This window comes from Microcaecilia unicolor, chromosome 10 (genome assembly GCF_901765095.1).
Source record: "Microcaecilia unicolor chromosome 10, aMicUni1.1, whole genome shotgun sequence".
Classification (NCBI taxonomy): domain Eukaryota; kingdom Metazoa; phylum Chordata; class Amphibia; order Gymnophiona; family Siphonopidae; genus Microcaecilia; species Microcaecilia unicolor.
The window spans coordinates 185,374,760-185,396,497 of NC_044040.1; the positions used below are offsets into that span (position 1 = coordinate 185,374,760).

Here is a 21,738-nt window from a genome sequence, read left to right on the forward strand (position 1 = left end):
GGTGCATAGCCAGTTACAGCATTAAAAATAAGCAAATTCCAACTGTAATCCAGGCAATTCACCAGACTGGCTTCACTAGATCACTGTGACTCACGTTAACACAAACTCAAGAAACACAGGAAAGAGTTACAGTCAAACAGATTCATGGATCAATGATTCACTCAGGGGCGTAGCCAGACACCGAATTTTGGGTGGGCCTGGGCCCTAGATGGGTGGGCCGAAGAACCCCACACCATCCCACAGGTGATTTGGTCTTGCCTGCATGCCATATATTCTCTCAAACATCTCCCTTCTCCCACATACCTTTTAAATAGCAGATTTTCACTGGCAGCGAGCAGCAACTAATACACAATGCTCATGTTGGCCCCACAGCCTTCTCACTGATGCAACTTCCTGTTTCCGCATAGGCGGGAATAAGGCTGTGGGGCCGGAGTGAGCAGTATGTATCAGTCGCTGCTTGCTGCAGATGAAAATGTGTGCAGAAGGGACAGATGTTGGGAGTTTTCAGCTGTTGGGGCTTGGGAATCCCTACCAGCCACATCATAGGTGTGCTGCTACAGGGTGGGCCTGAGCCGAAAGTGGATTCACCTGTTCACAAGGCTCAGGGATTTTAGAGATTAGAGGCCCAGTTATTCCAATTTCCCCTTCACTTCTGTCTGCCTAGTATCTTTGGTGAGTCTCCTTTGGATGTTAACCATTTGGCAGAAAGTTAAAAAAATAAGGAAGCTGCTCCATACAGAGCTTTCCCCATGTGACTTAAATCAGGAAGTTTGCAAAGTACAGGACTAAATGAGAATTGTTTCATGTTCCTGAAACCAAGGATGTACTAGGAAAGTTGTGCAAAAATTACTCGGTAAAGTCTGCTTGATTCATTAAAAGTAATATTCTTGTTAGCAATGACAATGGTCACTTGCAACAAGTATTTTACATCAGCAGCAGAACTGATATGGCACCAGAATGGAACTTCTCTTAAGATCTCAGACCTCAATGTAAAAGTTCTGAGCATGCATGGCCCTTCCTGCATGCGGTGGTCTCCTCAGCTCCTCATTAGGGTTCCAGGCTCAGCCAGTGAAACAACTCTTGGGGAGGTGAGAGGGATTGTGTGCCTTATGAATCCTCCTGGCAACAGAAAACATATGTGAGCAGGGCCGGTCAAACCCAGTAAGCGGGGTAAGCACCGCAGGGGGGCGCCTGCCTTCAAGGGTGCCGCCATACCACGCCACCCTTGGTGCTTTAAATCTTTAATTTACCTCAGTTCCAGCAGCCACGTCATTTGAAAGCCCTGCCCTGTCTCTAGCCTTCCCTCCCTTCGTTAGTTCATTCCGCAGTCCCGCCTTCTGATGTCATTTCCTCGAGGGCTGCTGGAACGGAGGTAAATTAAAGATTTAAAGTACCAAGGGCGGCGTGGTATGGTGGGGGATGGGGCGAAGGAGAATCGCTGGACAGGGGCAGGGTGGGAGAAGAGAGAAAGGAGATTGGTGGGGGGGGGGGGCGCCAACTCATAGTCTGCTGGGGGGTGCCAGAGACCCTAGGACCAGCCCTGTATGTGAGCAACATTTCTTTTTCAGTCAACAAGCAGGACTGAGTCAGGCACACACATGGATGACTTCAAAGCTTAGGGATGCTCAGAGTTGAAGTATTTTATTCTTTTTGAACAGCCCACAGGCCCCACACAATCAATCGCAAGAGTTATTAGCTCATAAGACTGGCCAGCACCACTTAACATAGTAACATAGTAGATGACAGCAGAGAAAGACCTGTATGGTCCATCCAGTCTGCCCAACAAGATAAACTCATATGTGCTACTTTATATGTATACCTGACCTTGATTTGTATTTGTGGGAATAGAGAGAGGAGAAGAGGATTTTAAAACACAACCCACGGGGAAATATGGTATAAACTCAGCCCAGCCATCTACCCAGAAAAAGATAAGTGAAGAAGTTTTAAAGACATTTTTATGAACTGTTAATTCGATACATATCGTTCTGGGTCAGCACAAGATTTATTTGATTAACAAGGAGAGGAAGGAAGGATAAGTGCTGTGATGTTTGGCAGCTGATGTCTTACTCCATGTTTATGGTAAAAGGCACTACAGCACTACTGAGCACTGCAAATTAAAAAACAAAAAATATACTTTGTGAATGAATTGATTAAATTTTTTTTTGTTACATTTGTACCCCACGCTTTCCCACTCATGGCAGGCTCAATGCGGCTTACATGGGGCAATGGAGGGTTAAGTGACTTGCCCAGAGTCACAAGGAGCTGCCTGTGCCTGGCCCTTGCAGATCATCAATGTGGCCGCGCAGGCTTCTGCTCACAGAAACAGAAGCCTGCGCAGCCTTCTACATGGAATGTTGCTAGTGGAATAGCAACATTCCATGTAGAATCTCCAATAGTAGCAAGTAGCAACATTCCATTTAGAATCTCCAATAGTATCTATTTTATTTTTGTTACATTTGTACCCTGCGCTTTCCCACTCATGGCAGGCTCAATGCGGCTTACATGGGGCAATGGAGGGTTAAGTGACTTGCCCAGAGTCACAAGGAGCTGCCTGTGCCTGGCCCTTGCAGATCATCAATGTGGCCGCGCAGGCTTCTGCTTCTGTGAGTCTGACGTCCTGCACGTACGTGCAGGACGTCAGACTCACAGAAACAGAAGCCTGCGCAGCCTTCCACATGGAATGTTGCTAGTGGAATAGCAACATTCCATGTAGAATCTCCAATAGTAGCAACAGAATCTCCAATAGTAGCAACATTCCATGTAGAATCTCCAATAGTAGCAACAGAATCTCCAATAGTAGCAACATTCCATGTAGAATCTCCAATAGTATCTATTTTATTTTTGTTACATTTGTACCCTGCGCTTTCCCACTCATGGCAGGCTCAATGCGGCTTACATGGGGCAATGGAGGGTTAAGTGACTTGCCCAGAGTCACAAGGAGCTGCCTGTGCTTGGAGTGGGAATTGAACTCAGTTCCTCAGGACCAAAGTCCACCACCCTAACCACTATGCCACTCCTGGTGTAATTGGAAATATCTTGATTTGTGTCTGCCATTTTCAGGGCACAGACCGTAGAAGTCTGCCCAGCCCTAGCCCCGCCTCCCAACCACCGGTGCTGCCACCCAATCTCTGCTAAAGCTTCTGAGGATCCATTCCTTCTGAGCAGGATTCCTTTATGTTTATCCCACACACTTGATTGAAGGCACTGTTCTGTGTTGAAAACCTGGTCTAAGCAGTAGTGCGCAGTGAACTTATGAAGAAAGGACCAGGTGGATGTCTTGCACATAGTACTCAAGAAGACAGAGTTGAATAAGGCTACCAGTTCTACAGTAGCTGTAATTTGATGAGACTTGACCTTGGAGCTGAGAAGAATGTCAGCTTGTTCATAGCAAAATTGTATGCGAAAGGCTAGCCAATCTGCTAGAGTTCTTATCACAACTTGCGTACCACTTCTTCTTGACTTTAATAGAGACGAATAGTTGGGTGGACTTCTTCAAAGATGCAGTTCTTTGTAACAACAGAGTCTACAATCTAGGGAATGAAGAGTTCTTTGAGAGTTTGAATGAGGCTTCAGATAGAAGATAATGGTTGCTTGCTTTGGCTGAGCCCTGTTTCACTTAAGGGGCATCTGTACATTGAGCTTGATGAGTGAGTCTCCTGTACAGGCAGGGCTGCCGAGAGACTGGGATGGGCCTGGGGCAAGGCTGCCCCTGGGGCCCGGCTCCCACTCCCCCCCCCCCCCCCCCCGAGGTCTCATCATGATGTGATTCTACATATCTATATATATAAAAGGCAAGACCAACGTTCTATGAAGCCTCCAGCCGGAAGTGTGAAGCGCCAGAGATATCCGGTTTCCCCATGAGTGAAGGAAAACAGCACAGCACGAAATCCCTCTCTCTGTAACAGTGAAGGACTCAGAGGGGGAGGGGAGAGAGATGCCCTCACTCTCTGTAACACAGAACAGCAGGAAACTTAACACTGAAGGACTGGACTCCAAGGGGGGAGGGGGAGAGAGAGAGGGCAGAGGGCAGGGACACACACTCCCACATGCACACTCTGAAGAAAACCTTGCTAGCCCCCGTTTCATTTGCATCAGAAACGGGGCTTTTTTTACTAGTATATATATACTTGATCTTCATTTGTCTTTGCCATTTTCAGGGCACAGAAATCTGCCCAGCACTGGCCTTGTTCTCCAACTAATGAAGTTGTCATCAAAGTTCCATTCCAGCCCATTCAAACCTGTCAAGCCACGATCAGGGCATAGACCGTAGAAGTCTGCCCCAACACTGGCTTTGCTTCCCAATTACTGGTGTTGCCATCTAATCACTACTGAGCCTTAGATACTGCCCTCTTTCCAGGTACTTGTGACCTAGATTGGCCACTGTTGGAAACAGGATGATGGACCTTCAGTCTGTCCCAGTATGGCAACATTTATGTTCTTATGTTTTCCCGTCCCTCTGCCCACTCCAATTTCCGAGTACCAACAAATGTGAAGGGCAATTCTGTAAAGGGTACCTCAATTTAGGCACCAATTGCATGCACTAATTTACAGAATAGTCACAACAACATGCATGAATAATGTCAGAAATTGGCATTTACACACATACACATGGGCTGCACATACTGCAGCAGGACATATTTATCCTAGCTGAGATAATATTTAACCATCTCTCTGACCTCATGTGCAACTTTCTTTAAATTAGTCACCTTACTTTCTAACTCTTCTTACTATCTTACCTACCTATATGTTCCATCTTTCCTTATACCCTTCACTGTCAATTAAAATGTTTTATTACGTATTGTGTTGACATTGCCATACTTTGTGCTGTTATTTGAATATTTTTACTGTTGTAATTGCCTGTTGCTCATGTTTGATCTATTCTTACCGTACACCGCCCTGAGTGAATTTCTTCAAAAAGGCAGAAAATTAATCCAAATAATAAATATGTACTAGGCACTAATCTATAAAACTTGTGTGGGCTGTACCAGTAGGTGGAGCATGGGGCATGTCATGGGCATTCAGCCTAGCAATGTGCACACCATATAGAATAACATCAGATATGCCCATTGCAAGGTACACTTAGGTACACCAGCTTATGCCTACCATTAACTTGGCGTACATTGTTATGCCCAAGTTTAGGCAAGTCAAAGCGGCTTTGTGCTATAACAGGTTAGGCGCACCTTAACACCATTTAAAACCAATGCTAAGCGTTCTTCTTTGTTGCACCTATATTTAGGCACCATTTTATAGAAGTGCCCCCTATAGGCGCAGGTTCAGGTTCCGACCCCCCTCCACCACTACACATACCCAATTATATCCTCAATTACCTAGATAACACTGGTTTGCAGCTCTCAAACTTTTGGGCATTCCAAGAAGGGGTGGCGCCACGTGCCTCATCTACAAATATCTATATCCACCTGTTTCATTTGATGCCTTTCACACTGGTAATGTACACTCTGCGTATGATCTTAAACAACCTTTTTTGCACTTCTGCACTGGTAATTAACTTATAGCCCTGTGCCCATGTTTATAATTGCATTCCTTTGATTGCAAGCTTCAAGTCAGAGGACCTCTCCTGGTTCTCCTCTTATCTCTCCCACCGTACCTTCAGTGTTCATTCCATGGATCTTCCTCTAACCCATCCCGCTCTCTGTTGGAGTTCCTCAGGGATCTGTCCTCGGACCCCTTCTTTCTCAATCTACACCTCTTCCCTGGGCTCGCTGATCTCATCTCATGGTTTCCAATATCATCTCTATGCTGACGACACCCAGCTTTATCTGTCCACACCAGACATCACTGCGGAAACCCAGGCCAAAGTATCGGCCTGCCTATCCGACATTGCTACCTGGATGTCCAACTGCCACCTGAAACTGAACATGGCCAAGACTGAGCTCATTGTCTTTCCACCAAAACCCACTTCTCCTCTCCCTCCACTCTCTATTTCAGTTGACAATACCCTCATCCTCCCTGTCTCATCTGCCCGCAACCTCGGAGTCATCTTCGACTCCTCCCTCTCCTTCTCTGCACATATCCAGCAGACAGCTACGACCTGTCGCTTCTTTCTCTATAACATCAGCAAAATTCGCCCCTTCCTCTCTGAGCACACCACCCGTACTCTCATCCACTCTCTCATTACCTCTCGCCTTGACTACTGCAACCTACTCCTCACTGGCCTCCCACTTAACCATCTATCTCCCCTTCAATCTATCCAGAACTCTGCTGCGCGTCTTATCTTCCACCTTGACCGATATGCTCATATCACCCCTCTCCTCAAGTCACTTCACTGGCTCCCGATCAGGTACCGCATGCAGTTCAAGCTTCTCCTACTAACCTACAAATGCACTCGATCTGCAGCCCCTCAATACCTCTCTACCCTCATCTCCCCTTACGCTCCTACCTGTAACCTCCGCTCACAGGACAAATCCCTCCTCTCAGTACTGTTCTCCACCACCGCCAACTCCAGGCTCCGCCCTTTCTGCCTCGCCTCACCCTATGCTTGGAATAAACTCCCTGAGCCCATACGCCAAGCCCCCTCCCTGCCCATCTTCAAATCCTTACTCAAAGCCCACCTCTTCAATGTCGCCTTCGGCACCTAACCATTATACCTCCATTCAGGAAATCTAGACTGCCCCAATTTGTTTGACTGCACTTTTTGTCCTTTAGATTGTAAGCTCCTTTGAGCAGGGACCATCCTTCTTTGTTAAATTGTCCAGCGCTGCGTAACCCTGGTAGCGCTTTAGAAATGTTAAGTAGTAGTAGTAAGTAGTAGTATGCGCATCAAATGCCACTTGGCACACATCCGATATGCGCGACCGAAAATAAAAATTATTTTTTGGCCGCGCATATCGGACATGCGCTGAAAATGAAATTACCGCAAGAGCCACACAGTAGCCGGGTGGGAACTCCATTTTAGCACGCGTTGGGTGCATGTAGATGCCTATGTAGCTTAGTAAAAGGGCCCCTGAATCCTTCCTGTAATACTCCATAATAGTGCTGCACTTGCTGCAGCGGCTAAGAAAGTGCACAGAATGTTGAGTATTATTAGGAAAGGGATGGAAAACAAACACGAGGATGTTATAATGCCATTGTATCGCTCCATGGTGCGACCGCACCTAGAATATTGTGTCCAATTCTGGTCGCCGCATCTCAAAAAAGATATAAAGAAATTAGAGAAGGTGCAGAGAAGGGCGACGAAAATGATAAAGGGAATGGAACGACTTCCCTGTGAGGAAAGGCTGAGAAGGTTAGGGCTGTTCAGCATGGAGAAAAGGAGGCTGAGGGGTGATATGATAGAAGTCTACAAGATAATGAGCGGAGTAGAGCGGACAGATGTGAAGCGTTTGTTTACACTTTCAAACAACAACAAAACCAGGGGACACAAGGTGAAACTAGAATATGGTAGATTTAAAACAAATAGGAGAAAGATTTTCTTTACTCGGCGTGTAGTTAGACTCAGGAACTCGTTGCCGGAAAATGTAGTGACAGCAGCTGGCTTTACAGAATTTAAAGGGGGTTTGGACAGATTCCTGAGGGAAAAGTCCATTGAACATTATTAAGAATTAAGTTTTTTTTTTTTTTTTTTTTTGGGGGGGGGGGGGGTTGCCGGGTTCTTGAAGCCTGGATTGGCCACTGTCGGACATAGGATGCTAGGCTTGATGGACCCTTGGTCTTTCCCAGTATGGCAGTGCTTATGTACTGATGACCATTAGGTAACCCCCATTCACCCTGCACATGGTCAAAAGATGGGAGACCCTTCCCTTCTACTTTATTGTATCCCTCCCCCCCAATGTTTTACAGCCTCTGATCTGAAGTCTGGAGTCTTCCAAACCAGGTTCAAAGTCTGGGTTACCTCATTATGCAAGAAGGTGATACTTTGGACTGATACTTTCTATAAGCTTTTCTACAAACACCAGTATCTGCATATATGAAAATGTAAACCATTTTGGTTAGAGCACAGAAAAGGCAGTACATCAAATCCATGACCCCCTCCCCCTCCCCCCCTTTACCCTTAATTATCCTAAATGAATGCGGTAGTTTATTTATTTTATAGTGTTATGCTTTAAAATAAATCTGTTATCTTTATTTACATATATATGTGACGATTTAATTTATTAAGTATTTATTTATTCACAGAGCTGAGGTGATACTGGGAAACATAATCAGAAAAAAAAAAAACTGGCGGTAAGATAACAGGTTTAATTTTCTTGTTTTTAAATTATATTGTGACATGTATAGAATATGCATTTGCAACAGTTTGATACTGTGAATTCAGCAACAGGATCTTAAGAGCATCGTCTTAATCTCTATTTATTTGGATTTAGCTGACACCATTCATTGATAATTCAAAATGAATTACATTCACGTGTAGCCAGTGGCGTAGGAAGGGGGGCGGTGGGGCAGTCCGCCCCGGGTGCATGCCGCTGGGGGGGGGTGCCAGCTCCGCTGGTTCCCTGCTCTCTCTGCCCCGGAACAGGTTATTTCCTGTTCCGGGGCAGAGAGAGCAGGGAACCAGCAGAGCCGACGCAGCTCCCAGCGACGTGCACTCGGGGCGGACCGGCCCTCCCGCCAGCCCCCTTTCCTACTCTAATGGTAAGAATGCGCTCCGGGGGGAGTGCGCGCGCTGGGGGGGGGGGGGGCGCCCTGCTGCACCTGGGGGGGGTGAGCAGCGGCGAACCGCCCCGGGTGTCAGCCGCCCTTGCTATGGCACTGGGTGTAGCATGTATTTCCTTGTCTTACAATCTAATTTTATACATGAGGCAATGGAAGACTAACTAACTTACCCACAGATTTAACCTCAGCTTCCCTGGTTCTCAGCTGGCTGCTATAGCCCCTTCACTTCTACAGTAAATAAGCTTCATCTCTTATGTCTGTATGTCCTAAAAGAAATGAGAGAAGAGATGAAGAGAGTTCTATTTAAACTCTGGACTTGCTTGAAGATTTAATACAGAGATGAGTTATTCCAGTGCTTCTCAGCCCAGTCCAAGGGGACACACCCAGCCAGTCAGGTTTTCAGGATATCCACAATGAATATGCATGAGTTAGATTTGCATGCATTGCCTCCTTAATATGCAGATTATCTCATGCATATTCATTGTGGATATCCTGAAACCCTAACTGGCTGGGTATGCCAAGAGGACTGGGTTGAGAAGCATTGAGTTATACTGCAGTTGTTTATCTACTAAACTAGTTCCCATGTGAAACTATAATCTTATAGTTACTCATGAAATGGAAAGTAAAAAAAAACCCTGTTTACTAAGCCATGCTAGCTACTGCAGTGTGCTAATGCCGATACAGTCCCTTTACTTTGAATGGGCTGTGTCGGTATTGCTATGCAGCAGCCTCTAGCATGGCTAAGTAAACAGGGGGGAGAAAGTTTCGGGGGAAGTTTAAAAAAAAAAATTTTCATGAACTGATGTGTATATGTGTGTGTACATATATATATATATATATATATATATATATACACACACACACACACACACACACAGTGTGTTTTTTTCCTAGCAAAAAAGGTGCTGGTACTCAAATGCCAGGCCACCCTTCAGGGGTGGGGTGATCACTGAGGGACCCATCCCACAATAGCCAGGCCCCCTGCAACCAGTCACAGAATCTATGGCAAGGCAGAATTAGTGTGTAGAGCCTGAGCTCTTTCATTAAAACTTGGAGACCAAGTACCCCCTCAAATAAAGCCCTTAAAAGACAAATTTAGATTCCTCCAATAATAGCCCCCACCCAAATTTGAAGTAACCAACACTGCTCTCCTCCACTCTCCTTACGAGATCATTCTTCTTACCTTTTCTCACAGTTCTGGCGCTGAGCTGGTGTGGGGCTTTCAGCATGCACTGATGCTCAAGGCCCCGCACCAGCCCAGCACTATAACAGTGAGGAGAGGTAAGTTCCGGTCATATGGGGGGGGGGGGGGGGGCTGGAGAGTGGAGGAGAGCAGGCAGGATGAAAGAGAAAAATGGTGGTCATTGCACAGAGGAGGAGTGGAGGAGAGAAATGGTGCTTCCATTAATAGCCCACCCTAGACTTCAGAAAATCCATTGTTTCTAATAGTAACCCAGGCATTTATTAGTAACAATACAGTATAAATAGATAGATAGATAGATAGATATACTGATACACATACATACCTACAGATAGATGCCACTACTACTTTTATACAATACAAAAATATTCCCAGCAAACAAATGTTAAATAATCCAATTCAAGTGTCACCAGTGAGTATAAACTTTATAAAATGTTTTAACATTTTATACATTTTTAAAAAAACATTTGTGGATCCTCAAAAGTCAGGCTAGCTGGACTAATATATATATTTTTTTCAGATGCAAATGCTGCCCATTTGTCATCAATCCGAATGTTGTAGACATTCCTTCTTCAAAACTCATATTCAGAAAATATAGAACCCCTCCCCCAATAAGCTACTAGCTTTCAATTTTTCAAAACCGGAGCCTCTGCCAACATGGCGAGGTTTCAATTACTTCATCAGGGTAGAGGTCCGCTAAAAATAGAAGAAAATATGTTAGAAAACATCCAAGAATAAACTATAATTCTTTCTTCCAAGGTGACAAAATTCACAACCACATTGCTGCAACACTTCTTCTAACAGCGGGAAAATGGCGGCAGGCAAGTGTCTCTGACACAGAAAACCCATTCTGATAGGCTGCAAAAAAATTCACTCACAAGACCTGCCCAATCAAACTAAAGACTTCTACTCCCGTTCAGCATTCAGTCCGTTAGGCTGCAGCTCTGCAATCGTAAATCCACTGCTGTTCTTTGTAATTCAGCAGCTGTTCAACAGCTACAAATTAGATCGTGATGAACGGCCAGCATTTGCTCTGAAAAAAAAATATGTGCGTTTAGCTAGCCAGGCTTCTGAGGATCCACAAAAAAAAACATTTAAAAATGTATAAAATGTTTTAAAAAAAAGTGGAGGAGTGGCCTAGTGGTTAGAGTGGTGGACTCTGGTCCTAGGAACTGAGTTCAATTCCCACTTCAGGCAGCTCCTTGTGACTCTGGGCAAGTCACTTAACCCTTTTTGCCCCAGGTACAAATAAGTACCTGTATACAATATGTAAGCCGCATTGAGCCTGCCATGAGTGGGAAGCGCAAATGTAACAAAATAAAAATTTGAGATTCTGGAATGTTGCTACTATTGAGATTCTACATGGAATGTTAATGTTGCTATTCCAGTAGCAACATTCCATGTAGAAGCCTGCCCCTGCAGATCAGCAATGCGGCCGCGCAGTCTTCTGTTTCTGTGAGTCTGATGTCCTGCACATACGTGCAGGACATCAGACTCACAGAAACAGAAGCCTGTGTGGCCACATTCAGTGGCCTAGTGGTTAGAGTGGTGGACTTTGGTCCTGGGGAACTGGGTTCAATTCCCACTGCAGGTGCAGACAGCTCCTTGTGACTCTGGGCAAGTCACTTAACCCTCCATTGCCCCAGGTACAAATAAGTACCTAAGCCACATTGAGCCTGTCATGAGTGGGAAAGCGCAGGATACAAATAAAAAAAAAAAAAGTTTATACTCACTGGTGACACTTGGATTATTTATATAGCATTTGTTTGCTGGGAATCATTTTGTATTGTAGATCCCTGCATATTAAGCTTGTCCTTTCAATTGGATTTAGAGTACTACCTTTATAGCATTATTCACCAGTTTTCTAAGCAAATTGGAATACAATTACCGCAATCCATTGCCATCTGGTAGTCACTTGAAATTAAAGTAAACTCATCACATTGATTTGGATTCAAGTGGATTTATTTTCCATTTCTTAGTACAGTACTTTTGATGCCATAGCACAAAACTGAACCAGATGTGGTCAGTTTGAATAGGACATCAGCCCAGTCTCAGATTGACTATAATGCCATAAGTGAATAATAAATCAGCTTTCCTCAAGCTCCCTATGTGTAACATTTTTTGCTATAATTTATATTCACAGTCAGTTCATGATGAAGAAAAGCTTTAAGCTTTCAGAGCCACTCTGCTCACGCTACAAATTGCTAGAGTCTAAAGAATATTTAATGACATGTCATAATTAGTCACTGTCCTGAGTACCAAGCTTAAATCCAACCTAAAAGTCATTATTTCATTTAATTTAATTCAATAAAGACATTTATATTCTGCTTAACCAAAAGTAGTTCAAGGCATATTACAGTTCAGTTGAATTTTAAAGCAATAAATGCCAATACAATCCAGTAAATGGACCCTTTCAATATCTACTCTACCCGTCATATCTATGTATATATTAAGAAATAAACATGAAAACATATAAATCTTTACAATAAATAATAAATCTAATAGCAATTTTACTCAAATGTTCTAGACCAAGGGTTCTCAACCCAGTCTTCAGGACAGACATATCCAGTCAGGTTTTCAGGATACCCACAATGAATATGCATGAGATACATTTGCATGCTCTATCTCCATGGTTGAAACCCCTGTTCTAGACCAAACCATACGTAGTTTATTGATAAAAACCAATTAGAATATTATATACACACACAAATAGCCCGACACAGGCCGTGTTTCGCCCAACAGGGCTGCTTCAGGGACTACAAAGAAATAATATAATAAAATATAAACATATATTGTTCATCACATACATATTTATCTGATGTCAAATGTTATTATCTAAAATCACATCATAAAATCTACATTAATATAAAGTTAACATAAAAAATATATAACATAAAAATAATTAGTAGAGAAGAAAAACATGTATATGAAATTATGACACCAATAAAGAACTATATCTATGTATATTATATTTTTATGTTAACTTTTATATTAATGTAGATTTTATGATGTGATTTTAGATAATAACATTTGACATCAGATAAATATGTATGTGATGAACAATATATATGTTTATATTTTATTATTTATTTCTTTTGTAGCCCCTGAAGCAGCCCTGTTGGGCGAAACACGGCCTGTGTCGGGCTGTTTGAGTGTATATATATATATATATTCTAATTGGTTTTTTATCAATAAACTATGTTTTGTCTTTTAATGATCTGCTTCGTACATTTTCCATCTTTGAGCTTGCAGACTGTCTGCCTTTTTGCTTTCCTAGACCAAACCAATACAGAAAATATTGAATTATACAAGTACGGGTCCTGCATCGTATCTACATTAAACACTGTCCAACTATACCTATAAAATAATTGAGACATCCAAGTAATACAGAGTGTTCTTTATTTATAAATTATTTTATTATGAATTCTACTGCATCTGCCCAATACTTTCAGAATATATTGAATGAAGAACAGATTTTTCAGATAAAGGACATGCTGCATGTTGTGATATCTTTTATTAAACCATTAAAATAACTATCCCACAATGGGTCAGCCCTTCCTTTAAATAGGTCTCCAACGCTATTGTTGTGATGCTACATGACTTGAGTGATCCAGGCATTGGTGAGTATTGTCCACCTTGTCACTGTAACTCAAGTACTATCCAAGCTTAACCATAATTCTTACCAACAAATAGAGAAGGTAGGAGCCATAACAGGCAATGTGAACAGAGAATCCAAATGCAGATAGACAAAGTCAAAACTTTATTGCTTCAATCAAACATGACGCCCAACATGGCCATGTTTGGAATATCTTCATCATAACTATAATAAATAATTAAAAGCATACAAATAAAAATCAACATAACACACATAAAGGGGGCAATTGTGAAGATGTTCTGCCACTGAACATGATTTATCCATTCCTTCTGTTTACTATTCTTGCCTTGAGTCCACGGTTACTTAAGTGCTTGTTCTCTGAACATTTGAAGACATTTTTTTTCTCAGTGGGCTGCAATCACTTTAGCCTTAGTGTTGCAAGTCTGATACTTAAGTAGCTGCAGCTCGTTTGCCAAGATAGCCATCTTCTACAGAGAGTAAAATATCATTGTCTCATGACGCAGCTGTTGAAACAGGTAGAAGCTGAACATATGGGGCATCTTTGTATCCATTTATTTACATATTTTTGTTAACTGGGTAAGGGGAGTGGCCCAGTCTCAGGGTTGCCAAGTAGGGTCATTGGGGGCATGAGCGCAGCCCCCTCACTCCTGCCCTTTGCAGTACCTCTATAAAGTGGCTGCCACAACCTCTCACAGTAGTACACTAAGTACCAGGAGAGGCACCGCAAGGGGCAGGAGTGAGGGGCAGTGGTGTAGCCAAGGGTGGGCTTGGGCCCGGGCCCACCCACTCTGGGCTCAGGCCCACCCGTAGCAGCACCCCTATGATGTGGCTGGCAGGGATTCTCAAGCCCCACCAGCCAAAAACTCCCAACAACTGTCCCTCCTGCATACAGTACCTTGTAAATAGTAGATCTTCGCCTGCTACATACATACTATTCACACTGGCCCCGCAGCCTTCCCTCTGATATATTCCTGCCTATGCGGAAACAGGAAGTTGCATCAGAGGGAAGACTGTGGGGCCAACATGAGCAGTGTGTATAGTTTCTGCTCGCTGCCAGTGAAATCTGCTATTTAAAAGGTATTCAGGGGAGGGGGATGTTTTAAAAAAGATCATATGGCATGCAGGCGAGAGAGGTAGAGACCAAATCAATTGTGAGACAGGGCGAGTTCTTCTGCCCACCCATCTTGGGCCCAGGCCCACCCAAAATTGGGTGTCTGGCTACGCCCCTAGGTGAGGGGGCTGCATTCCTGCCCTCAATAACCCGCTGGACTACCAGAGATATAGTTAAACCCGGGGCTTACCTTCATGGTTGGGGAATCAGGGGGTGGGCAGGGGAGTCTTCCTGATGCGGGCTGGGGGGAGGAAAGGGGGGAAAGAGGGGACATCGGCACGGGGGGAGGAGACAGGGCTCAGGGGCTACTTTTTAAGAAAAAAAAAAGTTATACAGGTGCCCGGCTCGGTATTCAGAGCCAGCACCCGCATAGCTAAACAGCCTTATTTAGGATAACTCTTGCACTGTCCTAAATGAAGCCACCCCCAGCGCTGCCCATGACCTGCCCAATTTTTGTTTTGGCGGTCTCAGGGGATATATAGAACACTGTCTGGTTTAAGTGCCACTGAATATCCCTGGTTAGGCGGCGGGAAGCTATTTAAACAGGCAGGAGAGGCTCCTGCCCACTTAAATCACTTTCAGTATTAGCCTCTTAGCTGTCAACTGTTATTTAATACATATAATAAACAATACTTTCGCATCAAGGGTAGTAGAAACAAAATAGTTCTGTCCAGGTGCATGAAGAGTCTGTCTGATATTGCTTCAGTTTAACCCTTAGACCACAGGCTGTTGAGGTAATGCTAACAGTGGCAAATGATAAATGTTGGAAGAATATGGTAAAAAGGCAATAGAATTACAAGAGGGAAGAGAGGAGGGGTCGCATGCAGGGGAACGGCCATAACTTTCAGAATTGTAATTACAGTTTACATATTGGAACTACAAATCCAACAATGCAATGAACTCACATTGTGGGGGCAGAATACACAAGATAAAGTATAAGGAAGACCCAAGGGCAGGGCCCCAAGGACGGAATCTGACTCCACACAGCACGAAACCAATATCCCCGAGATTCTCTAAAGGGTGCCAAAATATCTGCATCCAAATTTGGGTGTGATCCAGAGACGGGCGCACAACCAATTGATTAATGAGCCAATTAACGTCAGTAATTGGATTCTAACAATCAATTGCTGATGTTCATTGGTACCAGTTAGGAGTTGTGTGCAGTGTTTTCCTCTAAGGAGCGGCTTGGGGTGCGCAAATTTTTTTTTGTGTTGAGCAGCAAGTTTTAAAAAAGCCAACAATTTTTGAGCTCCAGCATTAGCAATGCATTTCTGTATACGCACAACAAAACAAAATTTTGTGAGCAACCATGTAAAATCTATGAACGATGCACCTAAAAATGTATGACCTGCTCACGTGCTCCAGCTTACCAGGGAGCATGATTGTGTGCACATCTGGCTGTGCACTATTCTATAAGCCAGGCACCCAAATCCCTAACATTGCAACGATCAGGGGTTCGCCACCTTCTCCACCACGCCAGACTCCAGGTCCGCCCTTTCTGCCCTTGCCTCTCCCTATGCTTGGAACAAAACCTTCCTGAGCCATACGCCAAGCCCCCTCCCTGCCCATCTTTAAATCCTTGCTCAAAGCCCATCTCTTCAATGTCACCTTCGGCACCTAACCATTTCACCTCTATCCAGAAAATCTGGACTGCCCCAATTTGACGTCTGCACATGTTGTCCATATTAGATTGTATGCTGACTGCACATGTTGTCCTTTAGATTGTAAGCTCCTTTGAGCAGGACTATCCTTCTTTGTTAAACTGTACAGCGCTGCGTAACCCTAGTAGCACTTTAGAAATGTTAAGTAGTAGTAGTAGTATTCTCAAAAGATACATACAATGTGATAGAATTCCAGGGATCTGCGCCCAACATGCCAGGATTTACATCAGGCTTCAGCTGGTGTAATTCCTCGCACCCAAGTTGGGAATCCCCCCACTAAGTGCTATTCTGTAAAGGGTGCTCATCTCAGAGTTCCTTCTATAGAATAGTGCTGAGCACTGATTTTTTCCCCGACACCTATTTTTCAGCGCCATTTTCTGAATCCGGCCCTATGAGTCTCTGGCTTATATAGTGGCAGGCAGTACCATAACAGTCATCCCTAGAAGGGGGGATGCTCTCACCAGTTGGTATACACCCTCCTCTCTATTCTGACTTGGCATGATCCTGGGTGCAGGAGCATACAGGGCTAGTGAGGGTCCTGCAAGGATCCCTTACAGGCGTTTGAATGGGTTTCAGATAGAGTGGGCTCAGAGTATTATTTTCTAAGGGGTAGGTTAAGGTGCCAAACATTCTTTGATAGTGTTGAGTCCAGATGAGAAATACACGGACATTAATCCATTGAGATTGAAGGGGGGCAGACTCAGGAAAGATGTCAGGAAGTATTTCTTCACGGAGAGGGTGGTGAACGCTTGGAATGGCCCCCCGCGGGAGGTGGTGGAGATGAAACGGTAACGGAATTCAAACATGCGTGGGATAGGCATAAAGGAATCCTGTGCAGAAGGAAGGATCCACAGAAGCTTAGTTGAAATTGGGTGGTGGGGTGAAGAGGGTTGGTGGTTGAGAGGCTAGGATAGGGGAGGGCAGACTTATACGGGGTCTGTGCCGGAGCCGGGATGGGAGGTGGGACTGGTGGTTGGGAGGCGGGAAATACTGCTGGACAGACTTTACGGTCTGTGCCCTGAAAAGACAGGTACAAATCAAGGTAAGGTATACACAATATGAGTTTATCGTGGCAGACTAGATGGACCGTGCTGGTCTTTTGTCTTGCCGTCATCTACGATGTTACTATGTTACTATTCCATTTTTCACCATAGGCTACGCTGGGGACCTTTTACCAAGCTGCAATAAGCACTAACGTATGCTTATCGCAACGTAAAATGGCTTACTGTAGAGCATGATGAGGCATCCCACAATGCTTTTGACATGTGCGTGTACTACTGGTGCGCTAAAAAAATATAATTTATTTTTTTCGGTGAGTGGGCATGTCTTTGTTAATCAGTTAGCACAGCTACATTACCACATGCTAACTGATAGTGCAGGATTAGAGCATGAGCTCTTACCGCCTACAAAGTAGGTGGTGGTAGGGCTCAGCTAGTCTCCATGGCAACGTTAGCACACGGCCATTTTTCTGGCCATGCAAAAAGTGGCCTTAGCACACAGAAAAGACCCGCATAAGGGCACACTAAGGCCACTTTTTGTCACAACTTATTAAAAGGACCCCTTTGTGATTTGAGTCTTTTGACAAAAATTGATTTCTCTGAGTTAGAATCCTTTTTTGCCTAAGTCAGAATCTGGTTTTTGTTATCAGAAAAAATCCATGGTAACTAAGCTTTGTAAGGTCTTGGAACATGATGTAAAAGTCAAGGCTGAACTTTCTCCGTATGGAATGAGCCATCCTCCCACAGTAGAACATATTATTGTTCTTAAAATGAACATGCTAACATTTAATTTAGACACTAACCAGTAACTCTTTGTTTCCATTTTTCTCCCTTCTGCAGGAGATCCAGTCTGGTCATAACAACCAAATTATACTGGGTGGAAAGTAAGTTTCAATAGAACAGAAACCTTATTTTTTCACAATAATGCAGTTTTGCAGTAAAAGCCCTTCAGGAATTTAGAAATAACAAGCTTCTAGTTAGAAGATTGGGAAAAATTCAAGAGGACCTTACGAGACGGGATATACAAATGGCAAATGACTTTTTAATGTGAGCAAGTGCAAAGTGATGCATGTGGGTAAGAAAAACCCAAACTGTATTTATGTGATGCAAGGTTCCACATTAGAAGTCACTGCCCAGGAAAAGGATCTAGGTGTCATCATTGATGATATGTTGAAACCCTCTTCTCAGTGTGCAGCGGCAACTAAGAAAGCAAATTGAATATTAGATATAATTAGGAAAGGAATGGAAAACAAAACTGAGAATGTTATAATGCCTTTGTATCGCTCCGTGGTGCCATCTCAACTCAAATACTGTGTACAGTTCTGGTTGCCGCATCTCAAAAAAGATATAGTGGAATTAGAAAAGATACAGAGAAGGGTGACGAAAATGCAAAGGGGATGGGATGGACTTCCCTATGAGGAAAGGCTAAAGCAGCTAGGGCTCTTCAGCTTGGAGAAAGATGGCTGAGAGGAGATATGATAGAAGTCTATAAAATACTGGTGGAGTGGAACAGGTAGATGTGGACTCACTTGTTTAGATCTTTCTAAAAATATTAGGAATAGTCGGCATACAAAGAGCTACTAAGTAGTACATTTTATAAACGAATCAGAGAAAATATTTCTTCTGTCAATGAGTAATTACGCTCTGGATTTGCTGCCAGAGAATGTGGTAAAAGCATTAGCTTAGCAGGTTAAAAAAAGGTTTGGATAATTTCTAAAAAGATAATTCATAAGCCATTATTAGATGGTCTTGAAAAAATCCACTGCATATTCTAGGACAAGCAACATGAAATCTGTTTTACTGTTCTGGGATCTTGACAGGTACTGGATTGGCCACTGTTGAAACAGGGCTTGATGGACATTCAATCTGTCTCATTATGGCAATGCTTATGTTCTGTCCAAGTCTCCAAGTTTATTATATACTTGATATACTACCTTATAGCAGGGCCATCTAGGCATTTTACAATAAATGTAAAACCACCTAAGAAAAGATGACAATGTAAATTCTGCTCAAGAAGCCCCACTACTGTGGGGAGGGGGAGGAAAGGGACCAAGGAAGAACGGATTCCTGTTTGCAGCTGATCACCATAGACCTGGATTTTGGTCACTTGTTACGGCTTCCATCGGGCTAATCCTCCCTCCCCTTCCAGATATTCTGCGTCTCTAAAATAGTCACCACGGCACCCTTCATTTGAATGCCACAGTATGCAGTTTTTAATAAATCCCTCTCTATGGCTAGTATGACAGTCGATAATGCAAATATGAGTCCTGTGGCTACAAAAGGGAAAAGCAAAACTAATACATGAGCTTAAATAATTAATGTTTCAAAATGTCCATCAAACTGCTTTCAGACCCTGCCTGAGGACAGAGTGATACAGAAAGGAAAGTAAAAAAAAAAAAAAAAGCAGCTGAATTTATCCATTTTGGATCTGACCCCAAGGTTGAAACACAGATCACTCTCTGCAGTGAAATAAGATCAAATAAAGCAGCTTCTTTGATGGGAACACCTGCTGGATCTCTTGCTGCAAGCAGAATCGAATGGACAGTTTTGTCTGATGTAGAAACGTGGTCCAGAATTAGCTCCTTGATTGTGGAGATGCCAAGGGTGAACCATCCCAACGAGTGAGATTTACCACGCAAAGGAGTGAGATTTTAGGCCACAGAGTGAGATTTTCTAGGCGCTACATTCAGGGTATAAATCTAGAATGATTTAAGTGAGGTATTGCTTTGCAAACAAATCCAAGGTATTCATGTTCGGGTCAGCAAGTCTCTCCTCATACGATTTGCGACGCAAATCCCATACCATTTTTGTAGCTTTTCTTTGCACTACGTTTAGTCTTTTTACATCTTTAGCAAGATACGGCCTCCAAAACTGAACACAATACTCCAAGTGGGGCCTCACCAACGACTTGTAGAGGGGCATCAACACCTCCTTTCTTCTGCTGGTTATGCCCCTCTCTATGCAGCCTAGCATCCTTCTGGCCATGGCCGTTGCCTTATCGCATTGTTTCTTCACCTTCAGATCCTCCGACACCAACACTCCAAGGTCTGAGTCGAGCTTACTAATCTCTCCCCTAATATCCGATATCTCTCTTTGGGTTTCTGCACCTACATGGGTCTACATGTGGTTAGCGCACTGAAACAGGCTACCCCATGACCACTTTAAGGGGTTTTGCAGTAGTTTGCCTATTATCACGTGTTAAACCAATGGTACTGCATTTTTTAGATATTTGTCCTTCAGGAGCATGGCATAGAAAGAGACTGGGCATTGACGCATTAGTCAGCAAGCATATTACACTTTCCATGCACTAAGGAAGAGATTATATGGTGCCTAAACAATCGCGCTGAAATCAGTGCCTATTAAGCATATTCTATAATCAGCACCTAGATTTAGGCGCCGATTATAGAATAAGCTTAGTTGATATTTCAGTGCCTAAATCTGCGCGCATCCATTTATACCAATTAAAGCATAGTATACATCCTGGCACATAGATTTAGGCGCATTGGGCTATATTCTATACTAGGCACCTAAATTTCAGAACACCCATGAAACACCCATTTCCCTGCCTATAACTACACCTTTTATTGCCTGCGCACATTAGAAGTTTGGCGCCCATCATTACAGAATATGCTTATAGTGAGCTATGCACCTAAATTCTAATCAGTGTCAATTAGTGCTCATTGTTGCTTGTTAAGTGCTGCTATCAGCGCTCATTAGCTTGTTAAGCCAAATACTTTAGAACATAAGAGTAGCCATACTGGGTAAGACCAATGGTCCATCTAGCCCAGTATCCTGTTTTCCAAACAGTGGCCAAGCCAGGTCACAAGTACCTGGCAGAAACCCAAATCGTGGCAACACTCCATACTACAAATCCCAGAGCAAGCAGTCGCTTCCCATGTCTTTCTCAATAGCAGACTATGGACTTTTTGCCGGAGGATGTGGTAACAGCGGTTAGTGTATCTGGGTTTAAAAAAGGTTTGGACAAATTCCTGGAGGAAGAGTTCCAGAGCTTAACTATTCGTTGAGTGAAAAAATATTTCCTCCTATTTGTTTTAAAAGTATTTCCATGTAACTTCCTCGAGTGTCCCCTAGTCTTTGTACTTTGGGAACAAGTAAAAAATCGACTTCTACTCATTCTACAACCACTCAGGAATTTGTAGACCTCAATCATATCTCCCCTCATCCGTCTCTTTTCCAAGCTGAAGAGAGCATTGTTATAGAAGAACACGGTGTTATAGAATCCATGTTGATTTAAGTGCATAAATCTAAGTGCACCATATAGAATCCAGGGGGTAACTGACTAATTCAGGATTAATGCTGGACCACTTACCACTTCCTAAATAGGAGGCGATACATGGTCCCACATTAACTCTCAGCAAGTATCGCACATTAATGGGAACATTAACATGTGACCTGCAATAAAATAATGGGAATGTCCCCAAAAGGTACCATGTGGTAAAAGTCTGTGTTAAACTGCAGTAATACAAGGGCCCCTTAATTTAATTTTGGTGTGTTCTGGTCAAATTTTGATATATCCTCCC

At 43.4% G+C, this 21,738-nt stretch overlaps 1 protein-coding gene across 1 annotated transcript in view; it reads left to right on the forward strand.

Moving 5' to 3' along the window:
* LOC115479195 (voltage-gated potassium channel subunit beta-1-like) overlaps window positions 1-21,738 on the forward strand; it is a 207,269-nt gene that overhangs the window by 115,200 nt on the left and 70,331 nt on the right. The window contains 2 exon segments of the mRNA XM_030217007.1: window positions 8,134-8,181; window positions 18,038-18,074. Of these exon segments, the coding sequence (XP_030072867.1) occupies window positions 8,134-8,181; window positions 18,038-18,074 (85 nt within the window).